This window comes from Megalops cyprinoides, chromosome 20, assembly GCF_013368585.1.
Source record: "Megalops cyprinoides isolate fMegCyp1 chromosome 20, fMegCyp1.pri, whole genome shotgun sequence".
In the NCBI taxonomy this organism is placed as follows: Eukaryota; Metazoa; Chordata; class Actinopteri; order Elopiformes; family Megalopidae; genus Megalops; species Megalops cyprinoides.
The window spans coordinates 13,282,430-13,297,986 of NC_050602.1; the positions used below are offsets into that span (position 1 = coordinate 13,282,430).

The following is a 15,557-nucleotide window of genomic DNA, read 5'->3' on the forward strand; positions in this document are numbered from 1 at the left end:
ACCTCAGCGCACTGCAGTGGAGGCAGGTACGGTGGCAGTGCAGTGCGTGAGAGGCAGGCAGAGCTTTATTCCAAACTAAGTCCACAAAGCATGTTGTCCACTTTAATAGAACCACAGAATGACACTCGATTCTGACTTCAAAAGGTGCGAATCACAAAGGCAGCTTTATTCCTGGCCCCAGTGTGACGGTGGACTGTAAAAGGGGAAGGGGAGTGTATAATGGGGACCACGTCCATTCAGACTCTCAGTTAAAAACCAGCGTACCTTCTGCACCTGGGAGTGTTTCACCCTCCGTTCCACTCAGCCAAGATTTACTAATATACCTATAAATATGTTCAAATACTTTATTTAAAAAAACGCAAAAAATAAAACCCTTCTGTACATGGTAATGTGTATAGTAGAAAAAGCAAAGTACATCACTCAGGCACCATAGGACGATATGAACGAATGCAGTGTTGCAATAGCACACACATACATCTCTGTGGAGAGCAATCATCGGGAACAGAAACACAGTGCAGCACAGGGAGCAGTACAGCGGCACGGAGGAGCCGCACGTGCCGGAACGCCGCCCCCTACAGGCACGGCTCTGGCAGTGCAGAACTCCACCCACTCCACACTCTGGGAACAGTGACAGGCTTGGATTAACTACAGAAAATGTTAGATTGGGTATAGACCTGGCCTCTCTAATCGCCTCCTTGTGTGCCTGGAACATCTTGACGTTGTTCATATTGGACTGCCAGTACTTCACGTAGCCTCCGTGGTCTGCGGTCAGCATCCACATATCGTTGTGGGACCAAGTCATGGCTCGCACTGGGCTGTCATGCGCCTGAAAGGGGGAAAGAGCACAATGGTTTCCTCAAGCTCAGTGGGCTGTCACGCATACACTCACAGACGAACGTTAGTCACGCGTGTTAGGTTTTTTTAAAAGCACACAAACATTGGGCCAGGTTAAATATTTGATCACTGTTCACTTTGGAAAAGTAAAAACATAGGTGCTACATATACCATTCAAAATATTTTTCATTTTTGAAGTGAACTTGATCCTTAAAAGCTATTTAAAGTGCCATCTTATTGTAAGTCTCACTGTACAGACCAGGTAATATCTTTTTGCAGCAAGTACCACCTCCACAAAGAATGGTAAACAGAATGTGCACAGGTATGCAAATTGGATGTAAACTGTGGCACACATTAGCCCTGGTCTGTACAGAGCTGGAAAATGAGCTTTGCACCAAGGAAAGAAACTGATGAATATAAAGAAGTCTCCTCAGCCATCCATAAAAGCAAAAGTGAGCATTTAAGTGTCATACAGCACATTCTGATGACTCTTAGAAGTGACATCTGGAAACGCAAGAAATCACCTCTTTTCCAAGCCTCTCTGACACATTTTAAGATAATGTGGAACTATCAATTTTTGTCAATCTCTGAAGCGTGAAAGTCCAAGAAAATCGCTTACCTGAAGAATAGTTTCAAAGTTAAAAGTAAGCCCATTCCACAGAGTGAACTCCCCACTGGAGGCGCCAGTCACCAAACGCCTCCCCTCTGGGGTCCACTAAATGACAGAACGAGAGAAACAGGTTCAATGTTAAATGCTTGAAAACAAGACACAATGGACATTCTTAGCTTTGTCTTAAAAAACGCCACACTTTGTTTTCATTATACAAAGCATGGCGGAGGGATAAATTAACCCCTTTATCTTTGAAAGCATGCTCGCTCCAAATAAAACCTTTCTCCTCGTGTGAGACACTGAAAGGTCCTACCCTGCGTCATGTCACTAAGGTCTCCATGACTCAATTGCTTGGCCATGCTGACTGTGCACATAGAGGAACTTACCCGTACAACAAAGACGGGACATTTGACTTTGTTAGTTGAGGTTCTGACGAATTTGGTGGTGACTGCGTTCATGGGGTTATTGAGCATGCCCACAGGGGGAACGAGCTGCAGGAGAAGAGAAAGACAGCAATGATTCAGTAATGAGGAACTCAAAACACACACCGACACATACGGAATCAGTCAATCAATCAATCTCTCTCTCTCGGTCTCTCTCCCTCTCTCTCTCTCACACGCATGCAGGTACACACCAAGTAAACACACAAACATACAGTGCTAAATATCCACACACATCCCAAAACAAGTGTACTTTTAAACACAGCCACGAAAACTCTGGCACATACACGTGTACAAGCACACACACTCTCATCCATTCCAACAGATGTTCACTGAAACATAAAAACTTCACATTTGTTCATTTATATTTCTTGTTTAATGAACCAGAGTGTCCCTCAGGAGCTGGACTTACATCATTGTAGCACCCTGCATCCGGCTGAATGGCTCGGAAATCACGATGGTCTCGCTGCCACAGGCGATTCTGAGGTTCAGGACAAAAAACACAGAGTGAGTCTCACCTGAAAAGTGATTGTGTCTCACCTGAAAAGTGACTGTGTCCTTGTGCGTGAATCCAACTGTGCATGTCTGAGTGTGTGTGTATGAATCCAATCCAGTCTGTATAATGTGTGTGTGTTCGTGCATGTGCGTATGAACCTGTCTACACCTGTGATTGTGTGCATATGTACACACCTGACTGCCAGCGATTGTGTGCCTGTGATTGCGGGTGAGCGTATATGGATCTGGCCGTGTCTGTGTGTGTGTGTGAGAGCGCGTGCGTGCGACCCTCACCTCCAGGTAGCGGATGACTGAGGGGTTGTAGTCGATGGTCTTGCGGTTGACGGCCTTCCTCATGCGCTTGCCGTCGAAGGTGAGCTGCTGCATGGCCTGCTGCTGGGCGAAGTCGGGCCGCTTGTAGAAGAGCTGCCGGGGCGCCTGGTGCTGGAAGCGCGGCATGTGGAAGAAGCGCGGCGGGGAGCCGATGTCCGCTGCCATGGCCAGCACCAACGAGCACACCTGCGCAGGCGAGAGGGGACAATACCCGTCACATCCTGGGGCCCGGGCCACCCTGGCTAATGCCAGAGAGCTTTCTGCTTTATTCTCATTATTACATAACTGGATCAGCTATTAGGGTACATTACTGCATGGGACCATGAACTCAGGGAGTTTCACCAGTCTGACTGAGGACCAGGGCTGCCATCCCCTATCCTACATGTACTACTCCTCTGTAGCCTTGAAAATCTGCAAGACTGTGGCGATAAGCACAACCCCTGCCCCACAGAAAGGTCTGTAATACCTACACAATAACAGCTTGCCACAACGCAGACAAAGACACACATGTTGGCTAGGGATTTACTTCTCAAAAAATGCACTCAAATTATTTCAACCACTGACATAGGGTAGGGGGAGGTACATACTGTTCGCTACAGCCTGTGTGGTTTCGAGTGCCAGCTTATCAAAAGGAAACATCAAAAGGGTTTAAAACGGCCACAATTCGAATGCACAGAGATGGCTTGCACATTTCGCCAGGGTACATCAACTAGCAGCAGGCCTGCCGCATTTGAAATGAAAACGGGTGTTGCTTCAGACAACCCATAATGCAAGCAATATCTCTTACCATTTGGTACACATGGCAATTTGTGTAACGAAGTCTCAACTATTGTTATTATGCATTAAGGTTGATTAATGTCCACAATGGCTTAGTTTACTACTGTAGCAAAGGTGATAAATTAGTCTATTATTTTCCATCCCAAAATTAAAGTCCTTACAATCACTACACATGATCTTAGAGAGTCATTTCATCCCACAGTTCGGTTAATCCTTTTATGCGTATACTCCTGTACAGTGTCACATCTGGCCCAAACCTATGAAAGCATGAGTAATATGTTCAACACAGAAAAGCATTAAAGACTTTAGCAGTTCTAAATGCTACATATGTGTTGTTTATTCAAAATACGTTTTACTCTAGCAGATATAAAGTTGCACTCCTAATTTTTTTTTTTTTTTTTTTTGCCATCTCATGACTGCCCAGATGCTTCTTCTCACTGTTGTAGCCATTCAGATAATGAAACACTGATGCAATTTTTCCATGTACATTTTCATGAAACATCATGATTTTGCATCAGAGCTAATGCAATGAAGGTTAGGCCCCATGCACATGAACAGACCACACAAGTTCATTTGTGCTTCCTAGTGGTGTGACGATGTTTATCACTGTGCACACCCCCGTTTGGTTGGTTAGGGGAAGAATTACCAGTGTATCCTATATACAGTTCATATAAATAACTCACAGTAAGAGAGGTGATATACAATAAATCACAGACACTGAATCTAGCCTATTTGATTACACTCTAAAACACACAACGAGATCATAAAAAGGGCCTTTCCTTTGAAAAATGGAAATCCCATCTATATAATTCTACAAATTCTCTGTGATTCTGCAACTGCAGAAATGTACAGGCCTTAAAAAATGTATGAATAACATAATATGTTACTAAACAGCTCTAACCCTTTTGAACATATTTTGGCTGAATACTGAACACATACATCAATTCAATTAATCTTTATTTCTGAACACACTTTAAAATGTCACCACACCACATTGTTGTTATGACTCTGGTATTTATAGGAATGTTTATGATGTCAAAACCTCAGTGAAATATAATTCCTAGGGTAATAGATACAGAGAGTCCTGGATGGTATGAAACAAGTGACTGGACAGAAACGAGGGCCACACAATGTGTGATACAGCAGCTGTACCAGTAGTCAGTTTGTATGTATACAGTATTGGTAAACATCAGATCACCCCATTTTGTCATTTCCTAAATGTTTTCAATACAATTGCAGATGTGGGAATTCATACAGAAATATACCATAACACTATAATCATATTCCCCGTGAGGGGGAAGAATAAGATGGAGACATATCATAAAAGCTAGAAAAGCTGATATAATCACAAACACACAGTTCACTAACACCAAGACCCTCTACCTACTACAAGTTGCATCCATCAACATGTCTGGACAAAATAAACATAAATAATATGACGATGTCAAAACACATGTCCAAATTTTACAGTACAAAACCAAGCACTGCAGGTACAAAGGAAACCAAGCTACATATAACTGTATTCAATACAGCAAACTATGAAATCAGCTGCAACTTCTTAATTAAAACATGTTCACCACTGATTTACCACATGACACCAATTTTTGGATTTTTCTTCAAAACACCAAATAACCTTAATCGACAACAAAGAGGATGAGTGAACCTAGACTACAGTATACTATATTATGTGCATTAAAAGGTCATTAACTGAACATTGTGATGTTACTACTCTCTGCAGTTTTTTCATTACTAAATGTGCATAACATTTCATTTAGAAATGTTTAGACAATGCATTTGACAAATGTTCTACTAACAATCCAACCATTATACCTAGCAATTTATGTTTAACTATCAAATTAAGAACACAAAGGCACTGCACCGGTTCTGGTTGCTACAATACGACACGGGGAAACAGAGAGAAGTGAATCCACTGTATTTTAACTTGTCTTATTTTCAGTTGAGTCAAGTACTTAATCTTAAAGATGCAAAGTGCAACATACCAGTATTTGTTTTTAGTATTTCTTGGCTACAGCAACCGAATTGTGCCCAAGGTTTCCAAAGGAATGCTACTATACCACAGCAAGCCAAGTAAGGAAGGGAGAACAGTGCCGACTACAAAAAGAAGCAGTGTACAATTTATGATCTATGATAACATGACATTCACAGGAGTAGCTGTGCCAGACGGTCTTCCAACAAAAAAATGAACATTTTAGAGATGGAAAAAATTACTGGTGCTAGTGTCAAATTGCAGTAACAATGGGAAAGGAAACAGGTGTGTGTAGTTGGTACTGTATACTGTACAAGCTAATGAGTTAGCCCTGTTTTTAGCGATATCAACACAATGACTTGATAGCAAGAGACATCATGCTAGCAAGCTGTGAAGAAAGATGAATGCATTTTGCCAGTTATAGAGAAAAAATATAACTTTTTTTAACTTTATTGATTTTATTGAGAGTGGGATATTTAATCAATTTCCATGACTTTTACATGACTTAAGCATGAAAATCTATACTAGGATTTTTAATGACTGGGAACCTTGTAAGCGTATCAATGAGCATGAAGCTCCACTGACGTTAATTAATCCACTTGTGACTGACGAAACATTCACATGACAACCGTAGCAAGATAAGAATATTAAGTATTCCTGAGTGTAGCAACTTCTGCATATTCTATTCAGCAATGCCTTATAGTCTCACTGAATTTATTTATTCAGTGCAACATAACACTGTCATGAAAGTATTTACAACACACTTTACTTTTGCATGTACCCTCACTTTTCATCATAGCCTCATCTGGCATTAACCCAATTGAAGCCACAGCACACCCTGTGTTTATACAGTCCAATCTGGAAATGATGCACTGCCCATTTACTTTCAGTTTCAGAGTGCAAAATGAAAGAGGAGAAATCTGCTACAGATTCTGCTACAGCTGACAGGGCCTCAATTCTAGCTAGAAAAACACAACAAATATCATGTAGGGAGCAACATTTGTAATGCTTCTTTAAATTAAATATTTCATATATTTTAAGCAGCGATGATTTTCTCATTTGCCAACAGCCTTAGGGGGCTATGAAGTCACAATGTCAGTCACAATAAAAGGTCAACCCATTTGGCAGCACTTTGTGCCAACAGCTGCCAGTGTAACAGCAGAGCTCTGCTTTATGCCAAAGAAAAGATTGGACTTCCTACAAATTAAGAGTCATTTGTATCAATGGCCTCCTTCTGTGCTTCACCATATTTGTAAACAACACTGAAAATACAGCCAACAGACTCCTCTAATTACAAATATAATACAATTTAAAATGGTTCCTCACAAAGAACTTATTAACTGTTAACTACTATCTAGCTATTAACTGTTGTTGCGGTTAAGACTAGCAGCCGGTCAGCACTAGATCACTGCAAAATGAGTCTAGTCTCCTCACATACATCCACGTTAGGCAAATGTTTATGGTCACTCCCTTTTCAATTATAAGAGCAGCACATTTTAGTCACAAATGACAAGCAATCAATACGCATGACAGTGCTTACTTCTGAATGGGCATGGGGAGACCAAAGTACCTTGCAAAACTCATTTCATTATTTGCACTTGCAGTTTAAACATTTGATCTACATGGCACATGTGAAGGCTACCCTTTACATGGTGTACATATGCAGCATTACAACCTGCATCTGGAATATTGAGTAAAAGGTTACAACAGTGAAGGCAAAAAACAGACATTTTATGGACCTTACTGTTTTGCACAACTTAGGCTGGGAGCACACCAGGCCCAAGCAAGCCATGGCATGCAGGTGTCACCCATTACTAGAGATGACAGTGAATATCCGATTAGCTGGATTAAAGAACCACGAGATGACTCCTTGTGCCAATATTAAAATTCTTACAAAAAATGAAAAACCCAAACCTTCACATTAATATCCATGAACAGTAGTCCCGGGCCCATTCACTGATATTAATTTTCCTGCATGAATATGTGACTGGAGCACATTTCTTTGCAAGCCAATCAAAATGTACACACACAGAACTGGAGTTTCATACAATGACAGGGGAAAAAGGCAGGGCTCAATTATTAGATCCGGGGAGATTCAGAATACTGGAATAAAATAAATCAGAACACACATTCCTACACGTCCCATCACCCCTCTACATAAAGCTACCCTACACAGATTCCAATTATGAATGTTTCAAAGGTCATTCTGCTTTACTTATCAATAAATGCACTAACTTGGTTTGAACAAACTCATGCTGTTCTCCCGCACCAAAACCCGAAACCACTGGTTAGATTATCAGTTCATTGAAGTCACTGCTGAAAAAGATGCTGCCTTTTCATGGCTTGGACAAACTGCTGGAAAATTACCATTGCTTCATACATTACATTTGTATGAAAACGAAAACTGTATTGTATGTTGGTAAGCATTAAATAAATTCAATTTGAGGATATCATCTAGATGCCTTTATTTCCATATGAAGGTCTGCAATGAGCAGAGATACCGTGCAAGACTGGTAACACCTTGAAGTCACCCTGAGTTTTTGCATGTTTTATTGAACCTGAAGGCTTGAAGATAACCAAGAAAACAAATGCCCCCTTGGATTGAGAGCAACCGTGACACAAGGGTTGTGGTGCCACCGCTAGGACTGTAGTGTTGGCTGCACCTCACCCAGGGGGGCTTGCAGACAGGTGTACCTCTGGCCTCACATATCAGGAGCACAAAACCACACAAAATATGTTTGAAAAGCGCAAAATTCCCATCTGCAGCCCAAAGCAAAAGAAACACTGCTTTGATTTGCCACTGTGAAGGACGCAGACACAAATCGTGTGACTGTGAGCCCTGTGACAGCCCTGGGCTATTCTGGAGCAGCACAGAGAATGACAAAGGCAACTGAAACCCCCAGGTAAATGCTATGCTTTTAATGCTCAAGGCGTTCTGATGAGAGACAAAGCAAATGCACTTCACAGATACTTGCCCTTCAGTGTGGTCCAACCCACTGGATTGGTGCAGTCAACAGAAATAGCTTGCCAGGGCTTAGAAAAAGACTGGCAACATGGAATCTGTAATATTCCCATATCATGTGTGCCTGCTGAGGGGGGCTTCCAGTCCCACATCTAACAGGCTCCTGCACCCAGCTGACTCTGCAGCATGGTAACTTGATCTTCCATAATAAAAAACAATAGTTAGCTAGTTTAATACTCATACCGAGAGCCAAAAAAAGTCTAGCTTTGTTTGCCTCCATCATTGTTGACTCAAACTGAAATTCTGAAGTACATGTGTATGCAGCAGAGAACAGGTTTAATGAAGTAGCTTTGTTGTAACAATTATATTTATTTTTTTTCAGAGTAACGTGGGTAACATTACTCTGAACTACAGCATCAATGATGTAATACAGTTATGAAAATCCTTCGGGGCAATTTAAACAAAAATGAGTAAATGCTTTCATTTATTCCTTTAAATAACAGAAGTCTGAAATAAAATTAAACAGAGGCTATAAGCAACAAGTGTCTTACAAAGGATATAATCACTAGAACCAAGAAATATATGCTTTCTCTTTAGACTGTGTGTACAGAACCAGAGGGGCAAGTGGAAATAAGTTAAAAATAAACTTCACATTAACACTAGAAAGCATTGTCACACAAATCCTTCAAAATGCAAACAACAGCTGGCAAGTATTTGCTGGATCAGAACCCATGGATCATTCAAAAACAAACTAAGATAATGCAGATGATAAACTAAGATGAATTCACTGTCTATGTTTTGTTTTTAGATCTAAAACCTCATGGGTTTTTTAAAATTTAGTTTTAATGCTTCTTGGATATTTGATTTTAATGCAAAAAAGCAGAACACAACTTAACAAAATCTGAAATATAGACAAAAACTGATAATGAACTAAGATGGGCCTTGGAACAGAACAGTCTGTTCTTATTGTAATGTTCTTATATTTCACCTTTTTTATGATTAAAGTGGAAATTCTCTTGTCATGAAAGATGTCCCACAATATGTTTCTCATTCTGCTTTCTTACTGTCGTAAAATAAGTTGCAATTTATGTTAAGCGTGGAAATATTTTTTCAACATACAACGGACTGTTGGTCAAGTAAACTGCAGCTAGAGGTAGTGAGAATTATTGTTAGCAGCAAGCTTAACTCTAAATGTTACAGGTTAAGAGTTTCCTGTGGAACATCTAAGACTGGTTCCTAGGTTATGTGTATAGCCTTCATTTGCTGTCCCAAAATGCTTAAGATAAAAAACCTGTGTGTCATATAAAGGAAAAAAGTGGGATTTCTCACATGGAATGACCCAACTGAAGACACCTGTATCAGCAGGAAGAACTTACCGTATGTCATGAGAAGACATGGGTAAAGCTCCATAAGTGTGCTCTGACAGTACAACATAAATTTTAGTTTTAACTTTTTTTTTTTACTTGACAGTTTCAACTGCCGAAGTTTCTGAAAGGTGGTCTGTTTAGACAGCAGCATTTTACATTTTTTTCTCCAGGTTTCAGAAGAGGAAAGTTTACACAATTCACAGTATTATGGTATCTGAAGCACTGCCTTGATTGGCATATGTGTGGAGTATCATCTCTAAGATCCTGGAATAGATTCTACTCAATTCTGCTGTGCACATGCTATAGTCTGTAGAAGGTATCTCAAAAAAATACACAAAGAAAAACATTCACACTGTTAGTCTATCACACACACAAAACCCCCTCCGCTACTGGTCACACTGGACACACACACACGGATGCATGTACTTTCCACACTCTCACCATCTGGTCTGAATGGCTCCTATACACTGGATCCACACCCTTTGCCCAAAAAATGATGATGTATTTAACAGAAAATCAATACATTATTTTGAATTATATATTACAAGGATAGATATTTTGAGGCCACTGATTTACACCTGAGGTGCCTGATAATTTCAGTTCCAACAATGATTTTAACAACTGAGGGGAAAGGCAGACACAACACCAACAGTCTGTGGCCCTCCATAACCAAATATAAGACAAATTGTTGTACCAATACAGACCATGCTTTATGAAATTACATAAACAATGTCTACATCTAGTACAGGAGCCGTTCTATGTTACAGTGTGACATCTGACCAACAGTAACCATGGCAATTGATTCTGCCAACAATTCAGCAAAAAAATGGTTTAAAATTCAATCTTAACCTCTTTATACTGTGCAATTACATAGACCTGATAACGCTGTTAATATTTCTGCTCTTCTCGCATATAGTACACATTACTGTGAAATTAGCTGTAATATTAGATTATGTGAAACCAATGGTTCTGTTAAATGACAGGTGTAGATAGAAGACATGTCTTACCAATACATCTGTAACACGGTAAACTGTATCGGACTACAGTTTACATAATACTCTCCATTAGATATATGTAGGCAGCTAACTATATGTATGGGTGTATGCCATAGGACTACATTCTTAGTTGCCCTGCTAGTGTTATGAGCTTTGACAATCTGATATGAGCTAGATGGCTTGATAGGTAGTTATAGCTCAGTTACTCGGCCGCCGTGTTAATAACTTGTTCTACCTGACGTATCCGTGCCACACGAGGCATGCCGTACAGCTAGGCCATCTCTTGGTTGTGTTGTAATGGCTAGCGCTAAAATGAATACGATCTTCACTAATAGTTAAAACGTACTTAAAATACAAACAATACCGCGAACATTTAACTTAGCTAGCCAAAGGTATTGAATAAACACAATCATTAGCAACCATAAGCTAACGAGCTATCCGGCTAGCGAGCGACCAAAACGCGCTTTTCGGCCGAGCTGCTTGGCTACCTAACATGCAAGCTAATCACTAGGTGAGAAACTAGCGATCTAGCTATATTTCGACTACACAAGCGCGAATGGAAGCAGTGTACTTAAAGACCGATGTTGTCGTGTTAACATCTGGAGTGTTCGTCTGTCTAAAGATAAGGTGGAACAAAACGTGCTGCCGATTTCCTTTTCAAATCCTCGCTGTTATGCAGCAGTATTAGCTAAGCTAAATGGCGCCCGGTCCCACAGTCATCTTTCCTGCTACTCGATGCTACTCAACTCACCCACAATATCCACAGAAGTGTCTAGTTAAAGATAACAGATTCGTCTTAAGAAGATGATTCTGTCTTTTAAAAAGATGCACTTCTCAAGCGTTGCGGCTTGATGGTAATGGCCTAAAAACTCTTCGTACAATATCTAGCCTACGGCCTCCATGTCTATGCTTACTTTCTCGTATCGCTATGGCTGCCCGCTGCTTGTTCGATGTGACGACATCACGCAGGCGTGGAGAGAATCCGACGTCATTGCGTACCCATCGCTACGAGTAGGGCAGTCCTGCATGCTGCTACTACTCAAGGAAACCTTCGGTCAAAATATTAAATATATATTTTATATATATATTTAAAATATTGAAATAAATTAATGAATGTCAAAAACATAATAAACACATTTACAAACAGTTATATTTGGTCTTAAACTACACAAAACACTAAATAGCTAAAAACGAAATAAAAATTAACTACAGATTTAGCATTGTACTGCTGAGACAGTTTAGGTTCTGCTTTTAGTGTTTAATTTGTCATTTTTATTGATCCATACTGCAAGGTGTTGCATTGGGGTGTCTCTTTTGGCCTAAAATTTAGAAAAGACACATTTTTGTTCTGAAAAGCATTATTGCTCATCTTTTCAAGTTATATCCTTTATTTACTTATATTGTCTGTAAGCAGGACATACAAAGTAGTGGAGTAAAGGACTGAGAGCACTATATCAGGAGATATCTACAGATGTGTGAGAGGGTGCACCCCTACGTGAAATGTCCTGTAGTGTGGTCACTGGATTCTGATTCATCCTCTAACTAACAGCTATAAATACCCTGGGCTTGCAGGGCTGTGCAGGGGTGGGGGAGGGGCTGAAGTAAGGCTGGGGCAGGGGGGAGGGGAGAAAGTGGAAGGGGAGGGATCTGGCCCAGGCTTAGCCTATCATTTCACTCCGTCTTCTTTGGTTTCAGTCCTTCCCGAGTCACTGTCCCCAGCCAGCAGTGTGTGTCAGTTTTAAACCCGCGCCCGTACAGAACAGCACAGAAAACCACAGCACAGAGGCATCTTCACAGGTCAGAAGGGTCCATAAAACCTATTTAATTTGTGAATTTAGCTCATCGTATGAAGACACGTGATATTCTCTCTCCATTTTCAATTCAGTTAGGGAAATACAGGAGAGGAGCTATATGGAGGTGCTATTATTGACATCATTATTGTTTCAGAATCTTCTTATGACATTGCAAATTTTTTGAAAGACGTTAGTGTTATGCACTTAGAAATCACTGAGCTGGACATATCCTTTTAGCACATTAGTACAGCGGAACAGATGTGTCCTATGATCTCTCCACAGCTCATCACAACTAATGCACACTGAGAGGGGCACTAGGACCTGGCGATTGCCTCTCAATCACCCCGTCTGCATGTTACAGTAAATATAGCCACAGTGCACTGTGCAGGGTTACAGAGTCCAGGACAAAAGGAAGAGCCGCATCAGCCTGCACAATTTCTTTACCTTCCAAAGCCTTTGGGCCTGAGACTACATCCTCCAGTTTAACAGGGTGTGTGTTAGTGTGTGATTCAACATATGTGTGTCTGTTCAAGTGCGTGTCTATGTCAGTAAGTGTGTGAGAGCATGCGTGTGTAAATGTGTGAGACAGTGTGTGTGTGCGTGTGTATGAGTTTGCGGGTTTGTATGTGCGCGTCCGCGAGAAGGACAGAGAGATGCTCCAGCTATGCCGGATCACCGACGCCTTGCTGATCAGCAACGCGCGGTCGGCCTGCAGCGACGAGCTGATCCGGCAGGAGGGCGTCACCCTGTGCATCAACGTGTCCAAGCAGCAGCCCTTCCCCTCTACGCGTGTCTGCACGCTCAGGGTGCCCGTCTTTGACGACTCCAACGAGAACCTGCACAAGTATTTTGACCGCTGCGCTGATGCCATCCAGGGTGAGGCGGAGCGCGGGGGCAACTGTGTGGTGTACTGCAAGAACGGGCGCAGCAGGTCCGCCACCATCTGCGTGGCATACCTCATGAAGCATCGATCCCTCTCCCTGGCAGACGCCTTCCAGGTGAGGGCGGCATGCTTGTTAGGCTCTAAGAACAAGCTCAGCACAGCAGCTGCGATCCGTCAATTGAGTGCACACTTGATGTAGAATCCTAATTCTGAAGGTAATGTATCTAAACTTATTGGAACCATGGAGACAATAACTTTGGAAGTCCTAACAGACAAATCAGTTCACAAATCAAGACAGATTTAGCAAGCTAATCAAATAATTAACAGGTTATTGTCTTTTTGTGGGATATTAGTACAATGCAATTGATGAAGCTGGCTTACTACGCACTGCCATGGAAATTCCTTTCATAAGGTTGGATGTTTTCATTGTCAGAAAGACTTTTATTAGATTATATAATTATTATATAATAATTAGTCAACTGTTGACTACCATAAGCAATGAGGGGCGTGGGGCTGGGTTGGGGGATTTCACGGGCATGGCATGGATTACCTGAAATTACATATAATGCAAATCAAATTAATTTGACTGTGAACCTGTGAACCAACACATATAGTATCTTTAATTGTCTAAGGTTGGTTAGCAGCTGCTCCTTTATGGCTGTCTCCTTGAATGAGTCTCACTTTTCTGTATGTCTCCCTGCATTGTTATGATAGTAGTAGCTTGTAGTGCAAACCGTGTCCACATGCATACGTTCAATTTCTTGGGTGTGTGTCCTACACAAGTGTATATCATGTGTGAGTCTCTGTTCTCACACAGACGCCCTCTTTTCCATCTCAGATGGTGAAGGCAGCCCGATCAGTGGTGGATCCCAACCCAGGTTTCTGGACCCAGCTGGAGAAATATGAGCAGGAGCTGGAGAAGAGGAGGAAGACAGAGGGAAACAGCCTGACAAACCAGCCCTCTTAATCTAGTGAGCCCCTCCAACTCATGTGCACACCTTAATGAACAGAAATCACAGGCACAGAGATGGAGAAGGCTGTATCTGATCCAGTGGTGAATTTACAAAGAGCTCAAAATACTTGAAATTGCTGCTTTTGATATTAAGTGACTGTATTGTTTGCTTATGTGGTACATAATTTTCATGACAACAATACAGCTAAGCTGTGGCCAAAATTTCTCGGCTGTGTTTTTTGTCAGCTGCTGCCTTTACTAGGCATCAAACAGCAGCTATGACAGGAAATGTACGGAGCTTGGAAAAGGTTGACGGTGACCCTGTGGGGATTTCCATGTTTACTATATAATCTTTGACTCTAATGTAGTTCTTCCAATATAACAAGCCATAGTGTGTTTATTACTGTTGTTATTACCATTTTCATTGTACTGTCTCTGTAGTGGACTTAACAAATATGCATATTTAAATTAACAAATGATATTACATTAATAATATTGATATTAATTTAATATAAAATGTTAATATTTTATAGTTCATAGTAAACACTTCTCCCTAGTTCTAACTCGGCAGATATTGCGAAGTGTTGTCTAAATTTGTGTGAGCTCGGAGCTGTCTTTTTTGCTTTTGTGTATTCTCTGTTTTATGAAATTATGCATTTTTTTCTGAATCTTCAGTGGAATAAATGTTATCCGTTTTGGCTGAGGGCAGTGACAGTACAGTTCTGTACAAACCATTGTGATGTGGATTGACTGAATGCAGATGGTTATGAAATTACACGCATGGGATGTTTATTGGTACTGGTAAATGTCAGTCACACATATACATTTGATAAATATTAAAGGGCTAAAGGAGATGGAAGGGAAATACACAAGAGGCAGTTATGCACACACCTGCAGATATGCTCATACATATCCGCATATACACTTGTACAAACACACCCACACATCTATGCCCACACATACACTTGCGCAAACACACCCACACCTGCATTCACTAGCTGAGGGTGTTTCTGTGCTTGCACAGTGAGGACTTGGACCAGAAGCACAGCGTCTCAGACTTCACTGGCTGAAACAGTGGAGCACACCGCATTCATTATTAAAAGCAAATACGTAATCAGCTTCGAATCAG

The 15,557-nt window shown here is 41.1% G+C and overlaps 2 protein-coding genes across 2 annotated transcripts in view; one reads left to right on the plus strand and one right to left on the minus strand.

Annotated features, from left to right (window-relative positions):
* wdr33 (WD repeat domain 33) overlaps nucleotides 1–11,727 on the minus strand; it is a 32,921-nt gene extending 21,194 nt beyond the window's left edge. Inside the window, exons 1-6 of the mRNA XM_036553955.1 lie at nucleotides 11,552–11,727; nucleotides 2,674–2,898; nucleotides 2,297–2,365; nucleotides 1,831–1,935; nucleotides 1,454–1,549; nucleotides 675–826 (exon numbers count right to left, since the gene is read on the minus strand). Of these exons, the coding sequence (XP_036409848.1) occupies nucleotides 675–826; nucleotides 1,454–1,549; nucleotides 1,831–1,935; nucleotides 2,297–2,365; nucleotides 2,674–2,877 (626 nt within the window). The 5' untranslated portion in view covers nucleotides 2,878–2,898; nucleotides 11,552–11,727. The remainder of the gene's footprint in view (nucleotides 1–674; nucleotides 827–1,453; nucleotides 1,550–1,830; nucleotides 1,936–2,296; nucleotides 2,366–2,673; nucleotides 2,899–11,551) is intronic.
* A 1,460-nt stretch (nucleotides 11,728–13,187) lies between these two features.
* dusp28 (dual specificity phosphatase 28) lies at nucleotides 13,188–14,569 on the plus strand. The gene is made up of 2 exons (XM_036553680.1): nucleotides 13,188–13,591; nucleotides 14,315–14,569. The coding sequence occupies exons 1-2, from the start codon at nucleotides 13,247–13,249 to the stop codon at nucleotides 14,441–14,443; spliced, it is 474 nt and encodes a 157-aa protein (XP_036409573.1). The 5' UTR covers nucleotides 13,188–13,246; the 3' UTR covers nucleotides 14,444–14,569.
* The last annotated feature ends 988 nt before the right edge of the window (nucleotides 14,570–15,557 follow it).

Excerpts from the sequence above, each read along its gene's own strand:
- dusp28 (XM_036553680.1), top strand. The coding sequence starts at position 13,247 with ATGCTCCAGCTATGCCGGATCACCGACGCCTTGCTGATCAGCAACGCG. Across the intron at positions 13,592-14,314 it reads CCCTGGCAGACGCCTTCCAG|ATGGTGAAGGCAGCCCGATC; the intron begins GTGAGGGCGGCA and ends TTTCCATCTCAG.